This window comes from Dasypus novemcinctus, chromosome 11 (assembly GCF_030445035.2).
Source record: "Dasypus novemcinctus isolate mDasNov1 chromosome 11, mDasNov1.1.hap2, whole genome shotgun sequence".
Classification (NCBI taxonomy): Eukaryota; Metazoa; Chordata; class Mammalia; order Cingulata; family Dasypodidae; genus Dasypus; species Dasypus novemcinctus.
The window spans coordinates 88,759,831-88,784,649 of NC_080683.1; the positions used below are offsets into that span (position 1 = coordinate 88,759,831).

Genomic DNA, 24,819 nt, shown 5'->3' on the forward strand with positions numbered 1-24,819 from the left:
ATAAGTAAAGAGATAGAATCAGTCATTAAAAACCTCCCAACTAAGAAGAGCCCAGGGCCATACAGCTTCACAGGTGAATTCTACAAAACATTCCGGAAAGAGCTAACACCAATCCTGCTGAAACTATTCCAAAAAACTGAAGCAGAAGGAACATTGCCTAACTCCTTCTATGATGCCAACATTACCCTAGTACCAAAGCCAAACAAAGACACCACAAGAAAGGAAAATTACAGACTAATTTCTCTAATGAACTTAGACGCAAAAATACTTAACAAAATACTTGCTAATCGTATTCAACAACACATTAAATGAATTATACACCATGACCAAGTGGGATTCATTCCAGGTATGCAAGGATGGTTCAACATAAGAAAATCAATCAATGTAATACACCATATAAGCAGATTGAAGGAAAAAAATCACATGATTATATCTATAGATGCAGAAAAAGCATTTGACAAAACACAGCACCCTTTCTTGATAAAAACACTCCAAAAGATTGGAATACAAGGAAATTTTTTGAACATGATAAAGAGTATATATGAAAAACCCACAGTCAACATTGTTTACAATGGAGAAATCCTAAAATCCTTCCCTCTAAAATCAGGAACAAGACAAGGATGCCCACTGTCTCCCCTTCTATTAACATTGTCTTAGAAGTACTTGTTTGAGCACTGAGGCAAGAACCAGATATAAAAGGCATTTAAATTGGAAAGGAAGAAGTCAAAATTTCATTATTTGCAGATGACATGATCCTATACATAGAAAACCCTGAGAGATCTACAACAAAGCTTCTAGAACTCATAAATGAGTTTAGTAAAGTCACAGGTTATAAGATCAATGTGTGAAAATCAGTAGCATTACTGTACACCAATAATGAGCAAGATCAGGAGGAAATCAAGAAACAAATACCATTTACAATAGTAAATAAAAAAATCAAATATTTAGGAATAAATTTAACTAAAGATGTAAAAAACTTGTACACTGAGAACTATACAAGACTGTTCAAGGAAATCAAAGAAGACCTAAATAAATGGAAGAAAATTCCCTGTTCATGGATAGGAAGAATAAATATTATTAAGATGTCTATCCTACCAAAACTGATCTACATATTCAATGCAATCCCAATAAAAATCAACACAGCCTTCTTTAAGGAACTAGAAAAACTAACTATGAAATTTATTTGGAAAGGAAAGAGACCCCGAATAGCCAAAGACATATTGAAAAAGAAAAATGAAATTGGAGGAATCACACTACCTGACTTCAAAACATACTACAAAGCTACAGTAGTGAAAACAGCATGGTATTGGCATAAGGAGAGACACACAGACCAATGGAATCGAATTGAAAGTTCTGATATAGAACCTCATATATATAGCCATATAATATTCGATAAAGCCACCAAACCCTCTCAACTGGGAGAGAATGGCCTATTCAACAAATGGTGCCTGGAGAACTGGATAGCCATATATAGAAGAATGAAAGAGGATTACCATCTCACACCTTATACAAGATCAACTCAAGATGGATCAAAGACCTAAATATAAGACCCAAGATCATAAAGACCTTGGAAAGCAGTGTAGGGAAACATCTACAGGACCTTGTAATAGGAAATGGCTTCATGAATATCACACCAAAAGCACGAGTAGCAAAAGAACAAATAGATAAATGGGACTTCCTCAAAATTAAAGCCTTCTGCACCTCAAAGGAGTTTGTCAAGAAAGTAAAAAGGGAGCCCACACAATGGGAGAAAATATTTGGTAACCATATATCTGATAAGAGACTTATAACTTGCATATATAAAGAACTCCTATATCTTGAAAATAAAAAGATAAACAACCCATTTAAAAAATGGGAAAAAGATTTAAACAGACACTTCTCCAAAGAAGACATACAAATGGCTAAAAAGCACATGAAAAAATGCTCCAAATCTCTAGCTATCAGGGAAATGCAAATCAAAACTACAATGCGATACCACCTTACTCCCATGAGATTGGCAGCTATGAAAAAAACAGAAGAATACAAATGCTGGAGAGGATGTGAAGAAATGGGAACTCTCATCCACTGCTGGTGGGAATGCAGAAGGATCCAACCATTCTGGAGGACAGTTTGACAGTTTCTCAAAAAACTAACCATAGATTTGCCATATGACCCAGCAATTCCACTGCTGGGTATATACTCAGCAGAACTGAAAACAAGGACACAAACCGATATATGTACACCAATGTTCATTGCAGCATTGTTCACTATCGCCAAAAGTTGGAATCAACCCAAATGCCCATCAACAGATGAGTGGACCAATAAAATGTGGTATATACATACAACGGAATACTACTCGGCTTTAAGAACAAATACAGTACAAAGACACGTGATAACATGGATGAATCTTGAGATCCTTATGTTGAGTGAAGCAACCCAGGCATTGAAGGACAAATACTACATGACCTCAATGATATGAAATAAGCAAGCTGCCTCAGAGAGCTAGAGACTGGAAGAAAGGCTTACAGGAAATCGGGGGGTGGAGGAAGGATGTGAGCTGACATCTGCAGGGGTGGAATCTATGATGAGCTGGTGGTAAGTATGAGCACAAAGAAGAGAGAAAATGGGGGCAAGGGGTTGCCTTTGGGTGGGACTTTGCAGGTTTGAGGGGGGCTGGGGATGGGCGGAGGTGTAATATTGCCCAAAAAATTGTGGAAAGGGAGGGGCAACATACAAACATAGGAGAGTGTCAGGTGTTGGTTGAGAGTAAAATGCTGAGAAATCCATATCAAAATATAATTAGGAGGGTTATCTGTTTAGGATGCTCCTAGGGGATGGTCTGACACGGGACGGACTCCTGGGGAATGTCTGAATGCTCATTTTGCCAGGGTGGGTTGTACCATTGGATAGAGACCCAAGTAGTGAGAGTGGGGGTGGACCCACATCCTGGGGAGGCCGAATGCCATCAAATAGAGGGAACTGTATCTCTCGAGAGAAAGGGTGGCTCCCAGGGCTTTAGGGCAGTTGAGCAAGTCAGGCCCTGAACACTGTTCCAAGTATCTCTGGACGTGGCTCCTCGGGAAATGGAGATTGGCTGTCACTGTGGGCTCCAAGGGGAGGAGAAAATGGATGTTGAATGGATGGAACCAAGGTAAATGTGGGGGCAAGAGAGGAGTTTTGCGAGAATACACAAGGATGAATATAAAACATGTAATATTACACCAAAAACATATAGGGGACAATAGACTAATAATGTAAACCATAATGTAAAACATAGGATAACTAAAAAATTTAGAAAACTGTATATCCTAAAGTATGGACTACATTGTAAGCACAGATGTCAACTTGTTTGAAAGCTATTGTTTCAGAGTCTGTACATCAGTTTCAGTAAATATGATATGAATAAGTTAAAAAATTATCGCTGTGGAAGGGGAAAGGTTTTATGGTGGATGTGTGGAAGTACTGTATATTGTATATATGAATCACTGTGATCTAGGGCTCCTGTGAAGAGAAGCTCAATAATTAGGAAAAAAGAAAAGAAAAACATAGGATGTAGAATTTTTCCAAATCAATACATATTCTATATCTAACCTTTAAATTCATCACTATATTCCATTTTACTAGTAAGGGAACCTGACATTATATTGGGTTTCACTTTTCAGGAAGTTTTGGATCACAGAGTGGTTCAACAATGGCAGCGGAGGAATACTGGTATGGGATGTTATGGACAGGCAATATATGGTTGACAGGGAGTTATATAGGGCATATGTCCAGGGGGCATGGAAATGTTTGGATATACTCATAGTAGAAACAATTAAAAACAACAGCTGGGGGGGTACTGGGTTACTGGCCGGGGGGGGGGGGCTCTGTCGTGGTCCCTAGGGAAGCAGTGGCAGTTCCCCAGGTGCAACGGTAAGGCTCAGGAAGAAATGAGGGTGTGATGCATGATGGAGCTGGACTCAGATGGGATCTCTTTTCACAAACCTTTCATGCTACTTTATTGGAATTGTAGTTGGTGCTGGGGCTTAATCTTGGGGATTTGAATCTCTGGACTGACAATACGATAGCCAGGCCCTGACCTCCACAGACTTCAGCTCCTACACTCTGATTTATTGGACTTACTCCACTCAGCTAACATGGAGTTGAAGAATGTCAACCACCACACCATGGAGCCTAGAGTGCCTACAACTGAAAGCAGGAGGATTGCATCCAATATCCATGTGGAATCTAAACCCCCTCTTGACATAGATGTGGAATGGACACAACCAAGCGAAGGTCCACAGGAAGGAGGAATACAGTAAGGATCAGGGTGGACTTAATGATATTCTATTCATGAACTATTGTGGTTAATAATCGAGAAAATGTGGCATTGATGTGGAAAAAGTGGCCATGGTGGCTGCTGGGTGCGGGAAAGGGGAGGAAGAGAAGAGATGTGGAGGCATTCTTGGGACTTGGAGTTGTCCTGGGTGGTGCCCCAGGGACAATTGCCGGATGTTGTATGTCCTCCCATGGCCCACTGGATGGAACGTGGGAAAGCGTGGGCTATGGTGTAGAACACGGGACATGGGGTGCAGCGATGCCCGGAGATGTACTCACCAGATGCAATGGATGTGGCATGATGATGGGGGAGAGTGTTATTGGGGGGGAGTGGTGGGGTGGGGGTGGTGGGAGCGAATGGGGACCTCATATTTTTTTAATGTAATATCTTTTAAAAAAATGAATAAATTGAGTAGAATTTGGGAAAAAAAAAGAAAAAAAATAATGAAAGAAGTTGTTAATGTGGGAAAAGTGGGAGGTGTGAGGAATGGGGTATATGGGAACTGCTTATATTTTTTAATGTAGCATTTTGTGTGATCTATGCATCCTTTAAAAAAAGATAATTAAAAAAAATAAAAAGATATGTGCTCATCTTTCCTTTTAGCCTTTGCCAGCTTCATCCTATTTGCCGGGAACTCTTAATTATCGCATTCCTTAGGTTGCAAGTGTAGCCATGGAGACAGCGCATCTCTCCTTGTGAGGCCACTGTGCCTCAGTTTCCAACACCCAGCTGCTTCTGAAATGTGAGTAGGTGTCAGAGACACCACCCTGTTCTGAATTGGGAGGGAGCATGAAGGAAAGAGCGCAAACTTTGTGTCTGGATTTCAGAAGAAGGGGCTGGAGAGGGGGTAGGTGCCTGGAGGACATGAGAGAGGTTTGGGTGTTTATCTGAAGAGTCCTGAGCAGCCACTGAGGAGATGGGAGTTTACAAAGCTGAATCGCCGCCTGGTTGCCTGTGTGAGCTCGGCCGTTCGCGACCTTTAGGGGGCTAATCAGCCTTCCATGGAACCATTGGCAGCTGCCTTGAGCCCCTGCCCAGTGTGGGGGCGGAGCGCAAGTAGTTTAAGAGATTTACAGTCTATGTTCAATGATCGTTGAACGTCAGATAATTCAGTGGAAAGGAAATTTATTTTCACTCAAACTTCCTCACCAGCACAAAAATAGACATCCCTATGCCAGAAAAGAAGACACAGGTATAAACTGAAAATGCTTAGAAACCACAGAAATATGCAAATCTGCGGGGTCAGGATCATGTGTACGTCCTTGTTCCTGGACACTCACTGCTGGTGAAAGAAGGGCAGCCCAGTGGGGTGATTGGGAACTCATTTTTGCCTTCTTAGTGGCCTAAAATCATTGAAATTTACTTTAAGGTTCAAGTTAGCAATTGTTATTTTTACATGTAATGTTTCAGAAAGGGAAATGTGTTGCCATTTCTAATATGGGTATGAACATACCTTGCGTATAAAATACAAACATTTGTTAGTGTTTTTTCCTCAGTAGTTTTGACAAAATATGATTCAGAGGAATAACATGGGAAAGACATTTATTATGGAGTATCACAGAATAACCCAGGATTACAGATTATTAAATATATAATTGAATATCCAGGACTTTGAGTCAGCCCTATAAAATAATTACAGTAGAAGTGGAACATTCTACACATGCTAAATTTAAAAAAAAATTCATTTCATGAACTTGCCAGATCTTCATAACATGGCTCCTTTTGAAGTGGAGTGACTGGGAAATCCTTTAGCAGCTTTGCTGGTGATAACTCAGCGTAGTGTCTTCATTCTCTCCTTTTAGTATATTAAAAACAGGGCAGCAGAGGGAGGAGAGGACAAGGGGTGGAGATAATGTGGGATGGAGAGAAGAGGTTGCCAACCGATTTGGGAGATGGCAACTAATTGTGAAAAGCTGCCTCACTACAGCTGCTGCCTTTTAAAAATGCAAACTGTGTTTTGAGCAAACACATCATCCCCTTGTAGGGACTCTAGTAGTTGAGAGAGTTGATTATAAACCCCCCCATCCTCCACTATCTTACCTAACTAGCACGTGTGAAACTTGATTCCTTTTTTGCCAGGAAACCATGGAAACAAGCTTAATCCCTGATTTAATCTTAACTTGTAAAAGCATGAATGATAATTAAAAATTATTCTAAAAATTAAATAAAAATTATCATGCACATGTTGTCTTTGTGATTTTAAGATATTAACATCTTTTTAACCCTGTCTAGTAACTACCTCCAAGAGAAGAACGCTGAGTCAAAGGATATGAAAGCTGATTTAGGTTCTGTTTATGCATAATCTTATCAGAGACACTAATGATTGTATTTGCCCTGATTTGATTAGGCTTTAACGATGTCTTTCCATATTTGCAAGTAAAACCTTTTGTTTTTAACACTGAGTTCTGAAATTAGAGAATTTCATTTACATTCATGCTTGCTAGTTTAACTCAAAGTGGAAAATTACAGTATGAAATTTTGTGTGTGCTTTAATACCAATATCATGAGCTAAAAAGTGTAGGGATGATTATGTTTGTTTGATTACATTTAGTTAAAATATTTCTTGGGGTGGAGTCTATGACATTGATAGGGGTGTGGCCTGCCTCCCAGGCACATAAAAAGTCCAGTGCATCAGTTCAGATTCATTGCTATGAGGAGCAGAGGCCCAGAGAGACAGAGGTGGAGACATCAGACCTCCATGAACTCAACTGAAAGTCTCTACTTCAAGGTAAACTGGCTCTTTAATCTGGGACATTCCATTTTTCTACTTCTTTCTGGAGGCAACTTATTTTTCTCATGTCTTCATTTTTGGATTTAAGAAAAAATTCCTCTCTGCTGGCACCCAACCAGACCCCATCAGACTGGAATGTCGTTGAGGAACTGGTCATGGGCCCAGACTGTCAAATCAGACGAGCCCAGCATGGCAGGGGCAGCTCATCCAAAGGAAGGCAGTCATTTTAGGAAGGCTCAGAAGGAGGCTGTAGAATTTGAGAGAAGTTCAATTATTTGCATATAGAAAGGCTAGGACTCAGGAATGATTTTGAGAAGGAAAAATGGTTTATTGACGGCCGGCCGGACTCAGGAACTTTCTGTTTCAAACCCGAGCCCTGAACAAGACTTTCAAGTTCCTTTTATACAGGATGAGGAGTCAAATGGTCTTTCTGTTTCAGTTCTCAATAGGCTTGAAATAGCATATATCTTCCACATCCTAGGTAAGCTTTTAGCATGGACTTCATACATTCTAGATAAGCTTTTAGCACATTTGGTTTGCATTTTCCCTGAATATTTAAAGTTTATAGAGTTTGCATTGCTAAACTGTTTCTCCCGGACTGGAGTCGTTGCCACGGTCACCAAAGGCAGGACTGCAGCCTCTTACCTTTCCACACCCGCAAGTCAGGACAGACAGTTTAGGTTAAGGTTATCTCTGAAGAGACAAAGAGCCTTCCACCCATAGCCCACATTATCAGTGCAGCAGAAGTCCTCTAGCTTTTGAGTAGTTTTGGTAGCTTGAGGGCATTTTCCTTGTCAGGAATACCATTTTGGCTTGCGTTCAGAAAGGATTATCTCAGAGAAGCTGAAAGCAAGAAGCTATACGTATTTAGTCACACACACGTAAAACTTGAATGTTTTTTAAGGAGTGCTGCAGTGTATTTGCTAGTTTTATTAGTTACATATTTTAATTTTCTTTGAAGTTCTTCAGGTTCTTTAGAGTCACCTTTATGGGATGACCAGAGCAGGAGTAACTTTATTTTTATGACTGAATTTAGACCTGGAAAATATTTGATCCCTGAAGGGTAGATGACATACAAAGGAAGGAGTGGTCTTGGTTTCTCTTAAAGACCCTCTTCATCTCAGCTTCCAGAGAGAAGCTGTGTTCAACACATATCAGACATCACTTCAGAGTCTCCAGACAAGGGAAGCTGTGATGTCTGGAAAAGATAGTTTCCATAGTTCTATTACCCTCTTCTCTGGGAACTTGATGGTTATTCAAGATAAATATTTGAGTTTTCATATTTACATCTTTTGACAGACGTGTGAATATTTTTATTTTTATTTATTTATTTATTTAAAAATTTTTAAAATTTATTTCTCTCCCCTTCCACCCTCACCCTGGTTGTCTGTTCTCTGTGTCTATTTGCTGCATCTTCTTTGTTCGCTTCTGTTGTTGCCAGCGGCATGGGAATCTGTGTTTCTTTTTCTTGCGTCATCTTGCTGTGTCAGCTCTTTGTGTGTGCAGTGCCATTCCTGGGCAGGCTGCACTTTCTTTTGCTCTGGGTGGCTCTCCTTACGGGGTGCACTCCTTGCACCTGGGGCTCCCCTACGCAGGGACACCCCTGCGTGGCATGGCACTCCTTGTGCACATCAGCACTGCTCATGGGCCAGCTCCACACAGGTCAAGGAGGCCCGGGGTTTGAACCACGGACCTCCCATGTGGTAGGCAGACGCCCTAACCACTGGGCCAAGTTCGCCGCCCTGTAAATATTTTTAAATGCTATCAATTTAAAAACCCACAAAATTTTAATGTGATAATTTTCATTTTCTTACCTAACATTACCTGTTAACCATCTAGGTTTTTAGTTTTTACCTATAACTCTTGCTTACTATGCCATCATACTGATATATTATTAGTATCTTAATCATACTCCTAATTTCTATATTGATTTTTTCTCACTTATTATTCAATTAGGAATATTAAATGGAACAGATTTCTTCATATATGTACTATTTTTCTATTGTTGATTTATAATATATTTATACTATTATAATTGTGATAAAATGATTATAACATTATTCAAACTTCCCAAGTCTTTACGAGTCTTCTAAAAATTTGTACTTCATTTAAGCTGGAAGATATTTTGTCTGAACAGTTGACTTCTGCAACTAGGAAGTCTATGTCACTTTACATAGGATTTTGATAATTTTCTCACAGATGGTGATTTTAACTAAGAATCTCTGGTGAATTGGTGTCACTGTCATGCTTAAATGACAGAATGATTTAAAGTATTTAATTTTTGTATTAGGTTTAGACACATCTGTTTATTGAAGAACAGAAGCCTCCCGTTCACTTACAGAAACTCTTAAAGGGTGATTCCTGCTCCTTTCTGTTCACTGCTGAACATTCACCTTCTGGACCAATGGCTGAAAGTATACAAGAGGAGGCAAAATGTCCTGTTTGCCTGGAGTTTTTCTACAAACCCGTTTTGCTCTCCTGTGGGCACACCTTCTGTTTTAATTGCATGAAAAATTGGTTTCGAGAAAGGAGGTTCACAAATTTGACCTGCCCCCTGTGTCGAGAAGTAAATGAGCAACCACCTAAGGAAGAATGGCGAATGGAAGGATTAAGTATTCTCATAATGCAACATGGCCCCCTACTGGAGCAAAGTCTGCACATAAGTGATGCAATACTAAGGTTCCAAGAACATATGACCCTGGATGCTGCCACTGCCAACCCCTTCCTTGTCCTCTCTGATGACCTAAGGACCGTCCACTGTGGAAAGATCTGCCACAACCAGCTGGAAGGTCCTGAGAGATTCACTCACATGACCTCTGTCCTGGGCTCCTCCTGCTTCCACTCTGGTCGCCATTATTGGGAGGTAGAAGTAGGGGAGGGGAAGGAGTGGGCATTAGGTGTCTGCAAGGAGTCTGTGAACAGAAAGGAGAAGAGCGTTTTATCCTCTGAGCTTGGCTTCTGGGTTATCAGCATGAAGGGAAATGCAATCTACCCTAGCTCCTTCCCACAGACCAGCCTTCCTAGAATCCCTGACCTTGACCGTGTGGGAATATTCCTAGATGTTGAGATGGGAGAGATTAAGTTTTTTGATGTTAGAAATGATGCCCTCATCTACATGCAGAGTTACCTCTCCTCTTTGGAGCCTTTGCGTCCTTTCTTCTATCTTGAGCAGCCTGGAGAAGGTGACAATGGTGCCCCCTTGAGGCTCTGCCCATAAGAAACTCAGCTCTTCTTAGAAGCTTTCCAATAAAACATTTGCTATTTTCATGTTTAATTTTTCTGGTTTTTTTTTTGGCAATCAGTGCATTTCTCCTGCCCCTCTAAAACAGGCCTGTCCCATTCCCCAACACATTCCCATTTTTCCAGACTGCAGTTTCCCACTCAGAGTCTTACACTCTGCAATGATGGCTCCTGTTTAGTCTTCTCAGGATTGCATTTTTTTTTTCTTATTTACTAAGTCAGTCACTTCTGTGATGATACCTGCCCCACTAGGGCTGGGTTGGGACATGTTCTGGAATCTGCCTCTGGCTTTCTTTCCAAAGAGACCCAGAATTGTGGTCTATTTCCCATGCCATTATGAGGGAGGGTGAGCCCACTTTCCGCCCCTTGTTCTCCTTTGATCCCCAAGATGATTTCACATCAGGGGCCTCCGCTCTCCCCTAACACAAGACCAGTGTTGGTTCATCCTGATCCAGCTCAGCATGTCTTTGAAATCTCAAATATCATTGCAAAATATTTGCAGTACTAGCCCTTTTCATCCTGAAATGGTTACTTAATTTTTTGATATTGAACGCAATAAGAAATATATATTATGTTATTATCCAATATAATGTGTACACGCATGTGAAACAAAAGTTCCTCAAAGAATATTTATGCTTATGTTGATTGAAATACTGTCATCTTTTTATTAAATTTCATTAGAGAAGAATCTGACCTCACACACTAATTTGATTTCACATGTCATCAATAGTTTGTTCACCAACAGGTTGACAACTCCAGTTTGAAGAAGTGGGAAGGTCCCTAGGCTGCCATAACCCTTGCCGCATCTTTGAATTCTTTTTTTTTTTTAAATACATATATTTATTTATTTTTAAAGTAACTTTAGATTACATAAATGTTACATAAAATATATAAGGGATTCCTATAAGCCCCACTCCCTCCCCCTCCCAAACTTTCCTACATTAATAACATCCTTCATTACTGACGTACATTTGTTACAATTGATAAACCCATATTTAAGCATTGCTGCTAACCATGAACTACAGTTTACATCATAGTTAAAGGCAGAAGCAGCTCCAGTTTCCCTGGGGAGGAAGGTAAAATCTTATCTTTATTTGTGTGTTTAAACCTTTCTCCAAGATCTTTGTTTCAAGATATTTTAAGTCTTCTTTATAGAAATTTAATCCTGGGAAGCGGACTTGGCCCAATGTATAGGGCGTCCGCCTACCACATGGAAGGTCTGTGGTTCAAACCCCGGGCCTCCTTGATCCCGTGTGGAACTGGCCCACACGCAGGGCTGTTGAGTGCAAGGAGTGCCATGCCACGCAGGGGTGTCCCCCCCGTAAGGGAGCCCCACACGCAAGGAGTGCACCCCATAAGGAGAGCCACCCAGCATGAAAGAAAGTGCAGCCTGCCCAAGAATGATGCCATACACACAAAGAACTGACACAACGAGATGACGCAACAAAAAGAGACACAGATTCCCAGTGCCGCTGATAAGGATAGAAGCGGTCACAGAAGAACACATAGCAAATGGACACAGAGAGCAGACAACTGGGGGGAGGGGAAAAGAGAGAGAAATTAAAAAAAAGAAAGAAATTTAATCCCGTGCTTCCTATCTCCCACTGAGGGACCTGAGGTTTCTTTCCTCATATGCTAGGAGGAAATGTTAATGTCCAATGATTGGTCAGTCCCTTTCTGCTGCTTGATTCAGTTTCTGTGGCCAAGGGGATGGGGAATGGTCATGAGAAAGAAACCCTGTCCATATGCTCACCAGGAAATAGTTATCCTTAGCAAGATAATTCACACATCCAACTCCTTAACATCTCCATTGCTACAGACCTAATCAGAGCCACTCTTTGGCCCATGTGAATAAGTGCAAAAGCATGCTAACTACCCTGTTGCCTTCCTACCTCCCACAGTTCATTTTTCCACCCAACAAACAGAATGATTCTTTTAAACTTTCCATCAGAACAATCAAGTCATTTCTGTCTTAAATTCTGCGAAGACTGAACAGCTCAATTAGAGTAAATCCTCTCAGACAGCAGCTTCTGCACTCTCTCCCCCTTCCCCCGTTGCTCCTATCTAGACACATTGGCTTTCTTTTTGTCAGACTGGGCACCCAGATTCCCAGGGCTCAAATCTAATTTCTGGGACCATGGGCAAGTTATCTAACTTCTGTTTTCCAGTTTCCTAATCAATAAAGTGGTATGGTTAAGGTTAGTAACAAGCCCTACCTTTATTGTTGTGAGGATTAAATGAGATCATTCACATTGATTATTTAGCTCTAAGCCTTGCTCACAGACAGACTATACTAAATATTTGTTGTCAGTTATGAACATCATCTATTATTGTTATTGCTTTTTTGGTTAAGTGTAAGGTTGGCTATTAATTTACCATACTCTTTATCATGTGAGAAACATGTTTTAGCCCAAGTTCTTAAAATGGTTTACACTTATTTATGAGAAGAGATTTCATTTTGACTAATTAAGGAACAAAATGATTGATTGGTCTTACTTATGGATTGCTAGAAGAAAGTATGACAATGTTTGCACCCTTTCTCCAGTCATAATTACATCCTGTTCTGTCTTCTGATTCTCCCTGCTTCCACACCAAATTGTAGTGGATGAGGTCAGAGAGCTATTGACTGGCCATACAGGTGGAGTTAGTTTTGAGGACAGAACTCTGGTTGCCTCAAAAAACAAAAACATGGGTCGTTAGACCCATGGCAGAAAAAATGGCTCTGGATCATTGGCATTCCTATTTGTGATAAGCTGTGGCCTCCTGGAAAGGATTGCATCCCTTCATGGAACATTGTCCAGGAAGTGTCACAAACATCAGGTTTAGCCTCAGGTTGTGGCTCCCAAAGAAAGCTGGTCCCATGCAGTTGAGATGGCTTTCTTTCCCTGACTGCACCTACTAACCCTAAATGCTGCACAAGGTCAGGAAGAGGAGGACGAGTTGGCATGGAAAGATTATTCACAGCAGCCAATTTCCCTGGGCATCTCTGGAAGCAGCACCTTGTTTATCCTTCCGAAGCCTGAAGTTTCCTGGGTTGATTTATTGGGTATTGTTTTGTTCCAACATAACATTAGGTACACCCCATTTACTGTTTGTAAAGTCACCAAACTGAATATGATCCTCAGCTGAAGCTAGAAGAGTAATAGATGATAGAGTAAATTTAAAGGAGATATTATCAAGAAGAAGCCTAGGACATTAAGAAACAGAAAGACTGCATTAGGAAAAGATTATGAGTCAAGTTACATCCCACCTCCCCAAGAGTACACGAGTTTTCTATAAACCTACACATTTTCTAATTCAAAGGAAAACAGAAATTAAGAAATTACAATTTTTAAAAAAGTAGTGGTTAATGTCCCTGTGATGGGAACAATAGTGGACAAAGTTGCTGATAGATTTGGGGAAACTGCCTGAGATACAGTGAAACATTAAATATGCTTGCAACACGGGCTTGAGAAACCTTTGTCTAGAACTAAGAGGTTCTCTCTTGATCCTTTAGCCTCGTCTAATATCAGTATTGAATTGCTATTAGAATGTTTAATGGGGCTGGGTATCATCCTGTTATGTTTGCTAGTGACGGGGAAACCCCTCTATCCCTGGAGAGGTGTTGGGACTTCATCAACACTAACTGTAACCTTCATGCTATGTCCAGGGCAGGGCAGACATAGCAGCAAGAGAGTGGGTCTCATGCACTTTAGGTTGTTGATCCAAGAACTTAAGGAAAGGATGGAGTTGGAAAATGTTGGGGAAATATAACTAAAAACAGAATCTTCTCCCAAACCAGAAAACACCCCCAGCAAGGTAGAAGAAAGAAAAAAAATTTATTACTGAATATTCATTAATTCAGAATGTGAGGCATCACAGGCAATCTGCTGAGGAGATTGCAAAGAAAGAAAGAACTCTCACTCTTTTATAAGGTCAAGAAGATACAACCCTTATATCCATATTCTCAAGGAAAATGATAATTAGTCCTCAATTAAGAGGACTTGGCAGCATTTTCACATATAATTCATCCTAAATTCGCCTGGTAACGGGGTCATCTTTGTGTTTGCTAATTGCTTCTATCGAAAGAAATGATAAAACTTCTCCTATCTTGGTGGCAAGAATACAATTACAAGGTGGAGCCAGACATCTGAGTCAAACTCCCATGGAGATGGGGAGAGGAGGGTCCTAACTTCCTTGATGCTCACATTTATAAGATGGCATCCGGATCCTTGAGTAAGGCATTCCTGGATTGCAAAGCTTGCAAAAGTCTTATTTCATTTTTTTTTAAATCACATTTTTAAAAAAAGATTTATTTTTTATTTATTTCTCTCCCCTTCTCTCCCCCCCCACCCCAGGTATCTGCTCTCTGTGTCCATTTGCTGTGTGTTCTTCTGTGACCGCTTCTATCCTTATCAGTGGCACCGAGAATCTGTGTTTCTTTTTGTTGCGTCATCTTGTTGTGTCAGCTCTCCATGTGTGTGGCACCATTCCTGGGCAGGCTGCACTTTCGTGCTGGGTGCCTCTTCTTATGGGGCGCACTCCTTGCACGTGGGGCTTCTCTACGTGGGGGACACCCTTGCGTGGCATGGCACTCCTTGTGCGCATCAGCACTGCACATGAGCCAGCTCCACACGAGTCAAGGAGGCCCGGGGTTTGAACCGCGGACCTACCGTGTAGTAGGGGGATGCCCTATCCATTGGGCCAAGTCTGCTTCCCATCATTTTTAAATATGTACATACATCTCAAAGGAGGCAGAGAAAAAATTACAATTACAGGTTTTCTAAAAAAATGGAGCTTGGGTTTGTGGGTAGAGGGTCTCTTTACCTTTTTGCCCCAGGGAAAATTTATGTATTTAATTTGTATTTATTCATACCAAAGCCATCCACAAGCCTATGTTCCCAGAAGCAGTTTCTTATAAAGAGGAATGCTTCACCCTTGAGGGAGAAGGTATCATCTTGGCTGATCTGCCCAGACTGGAAGGACAAGAGTTGTATGAAGAGTAGTTCTGGCCACTAAGTCCAGAAATTACTCTTTAATTACCAAAGAAACTGTTATAAAGAAAACAGAAACCATTTTTAGGTAACACTACTCCAGCACCTAGTGAAGAGTGAGAAAGTAACAAGTATCACAATGTGAAAAAAGCCTTGCTCATATACAAATCTAAAATTTGGGACTTTCAGATCATGGGTTTGAGGCAGGGTACTATAGGAAACAAGGGGAAGGAGGCTGGTCAGAATAAAGCCATAATAGCCGGGAACCCCCTGTTCAGAACATAGCCTTGAGACCCTGCCGGAAAACCCCTAAGGGCAGGTAGCTACTCATAATGGTTAAAGCCATAACCATTACAACTGAAAAGCCTGCCAAGACCCTGGTCATGAGCTCCTGCTTGAAACTCCTGGGCTTAAAAGGAGTCCTGGATAGCTCCAAACAGTAAGTCCTCCCTACTGGTTCCCTGAAAACTAACAGGTAGAAAGGAAACCAATCAGGAGAGCAAATAGCTGGAGCCCTCTTTAATGTGGAAGAAAAGGCTTTAAAAAGGCCCACCCCAGGGCCCCGCATATGTGTCTCCCTCTGCAGCATGCCTCCACCCACATCTTATGTGTGTACTTTCTCTTTTCTTAATTCTTTTTTTTTTTTACCAAAATGAGATTTTATTTTGAAAGACACTAAGTAAAGAGGCCTAAGACTCAACTGGTGCAGATTACAAATTCATAATCTTTCCAACCCTGTCAATGGTCTTTGTCATGCCAAAAAGTTGCTTTCTTTGGTAATTCCTAGTTTTAGCTTCCTGGAAAAGAGATCTTTTCCCATAAGCCATCCTCATTTTTTAAATAGAGTAGAGCTCTATTTCCAGGAAACAGCGTGTTGATTGGAGATGGGTATTTCTTTGAAAACATCAAGGTGGATCTGAGCGGCATCAGCCAGAGGTGACATGGAAAGGTTCTCTAGTATTTGCTTCTCATCTTGCTGCAACCAGAAATCCACTAGGCATCCAGTGATATGGTCCTATACGAAGTTGTTCTGTTTTTGCATCATATATGCTAATCATAGGTCCTCCTGTTAGAGTTGTGCAGCATGCAGCTCCTCCTCTGGACCTCGATCTTGAAAGGAGGCTCTGTAAATCTGCAGTTTTAATGTTGGCAGCAATGCCATAAATTATTGGAAAGTGTTTTTCATTCTCTTCTGGGTCATTTAATTCTGTCACACATAATGTCATCAAGTGAATATTATCTTCTTGTCTGTCAAATTCACTAAGAAGTTGATGAGTAAGTTTTTGTGACAACTGCCTATCATCACTGAAGCCTCCCACAAGGTGTAATTCCAGACTTCCATATTGAGAGTGGTTGGAAAAGGATTTTATGGAGTTCACGATCAAGGGGACCTCAGCTTTGGTGTCGGTTCCATCACAATGTGTCAAGCAGGTAGCCCCATTACCTGTGTGCCTCAGGACCACAATGTGACAAACAGTGGCATCATCAGAACCCAGAATGGAGATGGAACCATCTCTTGGGGAGGTCACTGCAAGCTCTCTTTGCTGAACATACAGAAGGCCCTGGGGTCCCACTTGTTGAACGGCGTGACCTCTGAGAAGTTTGGCTCTTTTTTCTCAAGTGAAAGCAGAAAGTCAGAGGCCAGGGCTGCGGATGTGCCCACTGCACCTCGGCTGTACAAGGTTTGAAATCTCTTTCCAGGAAAACGTGGGGTGGTGGCCTCTTCTCATTTCTTAATAAACTCTTGTAACCGGCCTAATTAACCTGACACCTCTCTGAATTCTTTTTTGCAGTGAAGCCAAGAACCGAGAAACCTAGAACCCAGAGCATACCACTAACAGGTTCCCTTCTAGCAAGCTACCTGTTAGGGACTCAGGTAGGAAGCCCAGGTGCCCCATGCAAGCTCTAGGAGGGTGTCTTTGCTGGAGGTGAAGGGTGGGAGATGAGGAAAGCCCTGGTTGGTTTCTAAAGCACCTAAAAGTAGGTTGGGAAAAAGTTTGTCTCTCTCTTCAAATTAGAGACTTTGATACAGAAACCAATGTTTCCAGGGTTATAGAAAGTAGGCAAGTATACCTTTTGGATGATAGCTCAGGATAGCTGGGGCTACTTGAGGTGAATCACTTAAAGCTGAGTCAATATGGAGAATTGTGAACACTATAGGAAATTTTATGATATTAAAGAATCATCATTTTCTAAGGTATGATGATAGTGTTTGAGTTACTATTTCTTAAGTTCTTTCTCTTTAGATCTATTTCCTGAACAATTATGGATGAAATGATATGATTCTGGGATTTGTTCCTAAATAATTCAATAGGGGGGATTGACCCTTAGTTGATAATTTGTTGAAGCTGAGTGACATGTACATAAGGATTCATTATACTATTCTCTATTTGTGTATATGTTTGAAATTTTCCATTAAAAATTGCTGAAGAGACCCAAACATGTTGTGGGGTGAGAGGCAACATGTCAGCAGAGCTCAAGGCCAGGTTGTCAAAAAAACTGCTGTGCATGAAAGTTCATGCAAAGGGACTAGACTCAGAAATCAAGAAACAACTAGAAGAAGAGGAGAAGAAAATCATTAGTGAAGAGTCTGGTACTTGGATTTGCAAGAACTTAAAGAGAAAGAGAGTTTCATAAGAGAAGAGCAGAGTTTTATGCTATGTGAAGACCTTCTCTATGGAAGAATGTCATTCAGAGAATTTAATCCTGAAGTTGAGAAATGAATGCTTCAGGTGAATGCTAAGAACAAAACAGAAGACACTGAAGACGAAATAGTGGAGCTCGATGTGTCTGATGAAGAAATGACTAGAAGACATTAGATCTTGATAGGAAAATAAAAGTTTGCCAAGAAAAGAGACCATGCTAATTATGAAGAAGATGAAAATGGAAGCATAAAACAAGTTAAAGCAAAGAAGATATTCTTAAAGCCTCAAGATTAAAATGAATGCCTTAGATATGATTCTGGATGCCTCATGAAAGTTATCATGTTTTGGGACTCATTCCAGTTGTGTCCCTATAAATTATTTAAACTATAGTGTTTATTTGTAAAGCAATGTAAAATTTTAGAAGCATGCTGTTTTTGAAGCGGATGTCTGATGGATATTATACATCCTTTACTTAATAGTAGTCATCCAGATGGGGTTTTAGCCCTTGATTTTCAAATGTACGTGTATACAAACAAGGATGTCCCCTAAAGATTTTTTGATCTCAGGTTTTTAAAATATAACTCTCTAGTCACTGACTTGAATTAACTCAGATAAATTATCAGCATTTAAATTGCCTTTATGTTTATATTTTACTTTTATTCATCTGGTTAAGACTAATTTATAAAACACAATTTTGAAACCAAAAAAATAAATAATTGCTGAAGCACAATTGGCTCTTCCTATTTCAGTTCTTGAAGCTGGTCACAGAAAGGAAGCTGAGGGTAGGCTGTGAGAGTCCAAAATCCTGGAAGATACCCGCTAATGTTTAATGCTCAGAGATGATGAGGACAAGGCAAAATAAATGAGAGCAGTAGGGGCTGTTCTAGAAGTCTTTCAGAAGGACAAGAGAGGAAGGGATTCTTCCATAGAACCCACAAGAATCAACCACCAGGTTGCAGACATTTTGATACATACACCTCAATATAAGTTTGAAATCGAGTTGACTGCAAGTAAAACACAAAATCAAAATAGTAGTGGCTGAAACCAGAATGCTCTTTAAGGGAAACGGACTTTGGCCCAGTGGTTAGGGCGTCCGTCTACCATATGGGAGGTCCACGGTTCAAACCCCGGGCCTCCTTGATCCGTGTGGAGCTGGCCATGTGCAGCACTGATGCGCGCAAGGAGTGCCGTGCCACGCAAGCCACGCAAGGGTGTCCCCCGCGTGGGGGAGTCCCACGCGTAAGGAGTGCGCCGGTGAGGAGAGCCGCCCAGCGTGAAAAGAAAGAGCAGCCTGCCCAGGAATGGCGCCGCCCACACTTCCCGTGCCGCTGACGACAACAGAAGCGGACAAAGAAACAAGACGCAGCAAATAGACACCAAGAACAGACAACCAGGGGAGGGGGGGAAATTAAATAAATAAATAAATCTTTAAAAAAAAAAAAAAGAATTGAATGAGATTGTTCGCATTGGCTTTAAAAAAAAAAAAAAAGAATGCTCTTTAATTCTGTGTCACATCAGTGATATCAGAGGTTAGTATTCCAGGGCTAGGATTAATGGCACCGTGGCCCTCGAAATCCAGGCTCCTTCCAGCACCTTTCTGTCAAGCCCTCATCCTCCTTGTCCAGGAGAGAAGGCTGTGCATTGAGGCAGCAGGATGGTGGAAGAGACCAGAGAAGGCTTTCTCACATTCTATACATATATATAGATTTCTCTCCATTATGTCTTCTCTGCAATGTAAAGAGTCTTGATTCCTGAATGAAAGTTTTCCCAAATATATCATATTTATAAGGTTTCTCTCCAGTATGGATTACCTGATGAATAAAGAAATTTTCTTCTGGTTGAAGTCGTTTCCACATTTCTTGCATATATAGGGATTTTCTCCTGTATGAATACTCTAATGTTTAGTGAGATATCACTTTTTTGTTGAAGGCTTTTCCACATTCTTTATATTCATATTGTTTCTTTTTACTATGAAAATTTTCAGGTTCTGTGAGATGTAATTTGTGACTAAAGGCTTTTTCACATCGCTTACATACATAGGTTTTCTTCCGAGTATGGAATCTCTTGTGTCATTTGACATTTGAATTAAAGTTTTCCCACATTGATATGATTTCTCTTCAGAATGAATTTTCTGATGAATACAGAGGCTTTCTCTTCGGTTGAATGCTTTCTCGCTTTTATTACATTTATATGCCATATTTATTACTTTTGTGTGGTTGTTCCCCAGTATGACTTTTCAAGTGTGGAATAAATGATGACTGTAAAGAACAGACTTACTATATTCAGGAAACTCATACTAGAGAAAAAACATATGATTTTTCTCATATTACATGTGTTTTGCTTCAGACGAAAGCATTCTGATGTTCATACTAATGCTAATTTATGTAAGAGATATTGCCTGACTGAAGCATTTCCTTACATACACAGGATTTACGCCTGCATTATTTCTTTGATGTGAAAATAGATTTCCCACATTCATTACATACAAATGGTTTCTCCTAGTTATTAATTCTCAGTTCTTTCATGAGCTTGATTTTCCAACAGAAGACTTTCAACACTCATTACACTTGAAGGGTCTGACTACTACGTGGGAAAAACTAGGGCAAAACTCATTATAGTCACCTCTTAAGAGGTGACCATTAAGGGATTTGGAGTTTTTCTTTTTGGAGTAATGAAATTGTTCTAAAATTTTTGTGGTAATGCATGCCTAACACTGTGATTGTACTAAAAGCCATTGATTGTATATTAAGGATAGATTGTATGATATGTGACTATATCTTGATAAAACTGCTTTAAAAACAAAAATTTAAAAAACTCATTGTAGTTATTATTTTTTTCCTAACACATATTACTTCTTAATTAGTTTAGCCTAATGCAAATTATTTCAAAGTAAAGCCACATTCAAGAAGTGATCTTTTGAGGAAACAACATCTGAAGTCATGGAAAATATTTTCCCAAATTTCTTACATTGTCTAACTTCGTCTGTACTACTGTGGAAGTGGATGTAACTTCACACACAAATTGTTTGCTGTGCTGTTCTTTCTGCTTCTTCATCCCAATATTTCCTTTATATTTGTTCTTTTGTCCATGATTCTTGGTGCTTCAACTGAGGATCACATCCAGTTTGGTAACTCTACAACAGGAAACGGGAAAATGATACAGCACCTGAATGGTATGCTGGGGACAAAACAACACCCCATAAAAAAGCCCTGGAAATTTTAGGCTTCTGAAGAATAAAGAAGGTGCATAATGCTTATTACTAGACTGCCACAAGAAAGAAGTTAACTTAGTTTGTATTTTAGGGTACAAAATTCAAAATGTGCCTAAATTAATTATAAAGATTTATGCCAGTCGAAAATCAGCAGTAATTTAAGGTAGAGGTGCATGCCTAATGTTAATCAGTATAGATTCCATTTACTGCATTTTTTTTCATTGATGAAATAGAGCATAATAGTGTCTACAAGATTAAAAACTAAACAAGACAAAGAGGTGCAGCTTCTAGAGATACCCAAGTAAATTGGCTGTTGCAAATTATCTTCCCTGCAAGCATGCCCTCCTCTTCCTTAGCCTGTATAGCTCTTACCTAGTAGGGCAGGTCCAGGAAAGAAAGCCATCTCAAAGGCATTGGACTAGCAGCCTTTTTTGAGAGTCACAACCTGAGGCTAAGTTGGGATTTCATGAGGCTTCATGAACACTGTTCAATGAAGGGTACAAGTCTTCACATGTGGCCACAGCTAATCACTGATAGGAATCCCAAAGTTTGGGAATCTTTTTATCCACCATGGATCTGTCTTTGACTACCACTAATAATGCTTTTGAGGCAACCACTCTGTTCCCCCAAATGACTCCACCTGTACTGCCAGCTAATATCTCTTTGTGTTCATCCCCTACAATTTGGGGAAAAGGGAGGACAGAACAGATATAATTAGCATGGCTGGATGGAGCATGGGATGAGAGTGATGTTTTCTTCTATCAATCCATTAGTAACACCAAGGAATTATTTTGTTATTAAAAAAACAAACTAATGAAAATACAATATCTTGTCATAAATATGTGTGAAGTCTTTTAAAACTAGGACTAAAAAAGATGTTAAATTAATAGATAACTTCATACTTAACCAAAAAGCAATAACAGTAGTAGATGATATTAATAGTTGACAAAATATTTAGCACTTTCTATGAGCAAGGCTTAGAGCTAAACAATTAATGTGAATCATTTCATTTAATGCTTACAACAATTTTAAAGTTAAAGTTCTTTATTACTCCTATTCATCCCTCTTTATTGGTGGACACAGAAGTTAGATAACTTGCCCCTGGTCACATAACTAAAAGTCAGCATCAGGAAGCAGCTGACTTCTCCAGTCTGACCGAAAGAATGCTAGTGTGTCTGAGTAGGAGTAATGTGGAGAATGGACGGTAAGTGAAGAATTTGTTGTCTAACAGGATTTACTCTGAATTGGCTTGTTCCTTCTTGTAGGATTTAAGACAAGAATGGCCTGATTGAACTTACTGATATTTTAAAAGAATTATTCTGGTTTTTGGGTGAAGGTTGGAGTAGAGCCGGGCAGAGTTAGGAAGCCGTTGCACTTGTCCAGATGGTCACAAGAGTGGCTTTGATTAGATTTGTAGCAATGGAGATGTTAATGAGTTGGACGGGTGAATTATTTTACTAAGGTTAACTACCAGCTGGTGAGCGTGTGGCCCGGGCTTCTGCCATCACCATTTGCCATTCCTTTGGCCACAGAGACGAAATCTGGCAACAGAAAGGAACTGACCAGTGATTGGCTGCTGAAAATTCCCCTTGAGTATAATGAAAGAAACCTCAGGTCCCTCAGTGGGAGAAAGGAAGCTTGAGATTTAAATTTCCATCTGGAAGAAATAGGAATTTGCTTGAAACAAAGAGACCTTAGAAGAAAGGTTTCAATATCTAAATAAGGGCGAGTTATTACTTTTCCTCCAAGGGAAAATGCAGCTGCATCTCCCTGTAGAATTCAAAGATCTTAGAAGGGATATGGAAGTCTAGGGGGCCCCTTCCCAGTTTTTCAAAGGGCAGTTCTCACCCTGTTGGTGAGCAACCTATTAGTGAGCTGTGAAATCAAGTAAATGTGAGAGACGAGCATTTTTTTCTAACGAAATATGATAAAATGAAAGTTTTTAGTATTTAATTCATTATAAGCTTAAGTACTGTTTTGGTAAAGTTCTGCTTTTTATGCACGTTATGTACTTAATGGCAATGTTAGATGTATTTCTTTGGTTAAAGATAAAAAATTATATAACTATTTCAGGATGAGAGGGGCTGATTCTTTAAACATCTCTCAATGATATTTGACATTAGAAAGAACTGAGGAAGAGCAGGTTGGACTCAACACAGGCTAGTATTAAGAAATGGGAGAACCCCCTGAAGTGAAATCATACTGGGGATCAAATGAGAATAAGGAAAAAGAGGGCCAATACCTCCTCCACAAAGGCATTATTTCAAGAGAAAGGAGAAGACATTTTTGGGTCTCTTTGGAAAGGAAGCCAGAGGTAGATTTCAGAATATGACCTAATTCAGCCCGTGTGAGGCAGATGTCAAACCAGAAGTGGCTTACTCAGCAAATCAGAATAAATACAATTGAGAAGGCCCTGAACAGTCTGAAAAAGAGCCATCATGACAGTGTATAAGACTTGAGTGTGGGAAGTCGCTTTCTGGGACAAATGGAATATGCTGATGGCCTGTGAAGGAAGGGCAGGCCTTTGGGGATGGGGAAATGTGCATCAGATTGGATGCTACCCAACAGAATAAATTAAGCATGAAAACAGCAAAAGATTTCATTGCAAGTCAATTTAACATTTTATAGAGAAAAAATAAGAAATTCAAAAGCAATCTCAAAAACAATTTTACCTGGATGCCCACTGAAGCGTTAATATGGTTGATAATTCTTACAAATCAGAATTCTACGTTAGGTACATCAAACCTACAGCACACCTGCAATCTATGTCTCAGATTGTGTACTATTTTCTCTTTCTTGTTTCTTAATAAACTCTTTACTCCCTTGTCAAAATAAAAAAAACAACAACAGAAAAACAAACAAAACCCAAATAAAACAAAAATCTCCACAGTCATCTGAAGCATGAGTTTGCTGTCTTCATATCTCATAGGGAGAATGTGCAGGAGTGTTTGTACCCAAAACTGCATCTAATGGGCAGGCCAAGGTCCATGCTTCATAGAAGTCATTTCCATTTTCTGTGTCTAACTCTAGAACATTCAGGATCTTTAGCCATTCTAGAAACTTGACATTCTCTGACTGTGTGTATTGAAATTTTGTTGCCCATTATATTTCTATACCATCTTTGCCAACCACAATAAGGCCAATTATTGAAATGAACAAAGGGTAATTCTCAACTATCATCAAAGTATCATACTATATAAAAGCATATAGTTATTAAAATGACTGTTTCTATCCATAAACTCTAATAATCTAATAAATTTACAACCTCATGATCCCTGCTTGCTAATTACTAAAAAAGTGCAGTTGTGTCTGTAATCATCAGTTATCTGATTGTATATTCCCATTTGTAGGCAAAGAAAGAGACAAACACCATCTCCTAAGAACCTGAAATTATTTAGCTACCAAGTCTACAAATGCTACAAAAATCTCCTCAATCTATCAAATCTTTCTGCTGTAGCAGGTTGTCTCTTCCTCAGTCACTGCAATGTTTCTCAGGGTCCAAAGTTTTATTCATCTGCTGGAAAGCATCTATGAAGAGCTGAGATTCTCATGGGCAGAGGCTTAAGGGTGCAACTCTGTCACCGTCTCCAGGCTGTTCAGGATAGAAGGAAGAATGCAAAGGCTCTAAAGAGGAGAGGTCCCTCTGTGTAAAGATGAGGGCATCATTTTAAACATCAAAAAACTTGATTTCCTCCACTTTTTTTCTTTCCAATTTTCTAGGA

At 39.9% G+C, this 24,819-nt stretch overlaps 1 protein-coding gene and 2 pseudogenes across 1 annotated transcript; 2 read left to right on the top strand and 1 right to left on the bottom strand.

Moving 5' to 3' along the window:
* Nucleotides 1-9,432: 9,432 nt before the first annotated feature.
* Nucleotides 9,433-10,245, top strand: LOC101447946 (ret finger protein-like 4B). The gene has a single exon (XM_004455857.1). The coding sequence runs from the start codon at nt 9,433-9,435 to the stop codon at nt 10,243-10,245; it is 813 nt and encodes a 270-aa protein (XP_004455914.1).
* Nucleotides 10,246-16,030: 5,785 nt separating this feature from the next.
* On the bottom strand, nt 16,031-22,863 carry LOC101444837 (protein N-terminal asparagine amidohydrolase-like; annotated as a pseudogene).
* On the top strand, nt 17,705-18,180 carry LOC101444371 (M-phase phosphoprotein 6 pseudogene; annotated as a pseudogene).
* Nucleotides 22,864-24,819: the final 1,956 nt, after the last annotated feature.

What these genes read in the sequence shown, in the direction of transcription:
- LOC101447946 (XM_004455857.1), top strand. Translation starts at nt 9,433, where the DNA reads ATGGCTGAAAGTATACAAGAGGAGGCAAAATGTCCTGTTTGCCTGGAG.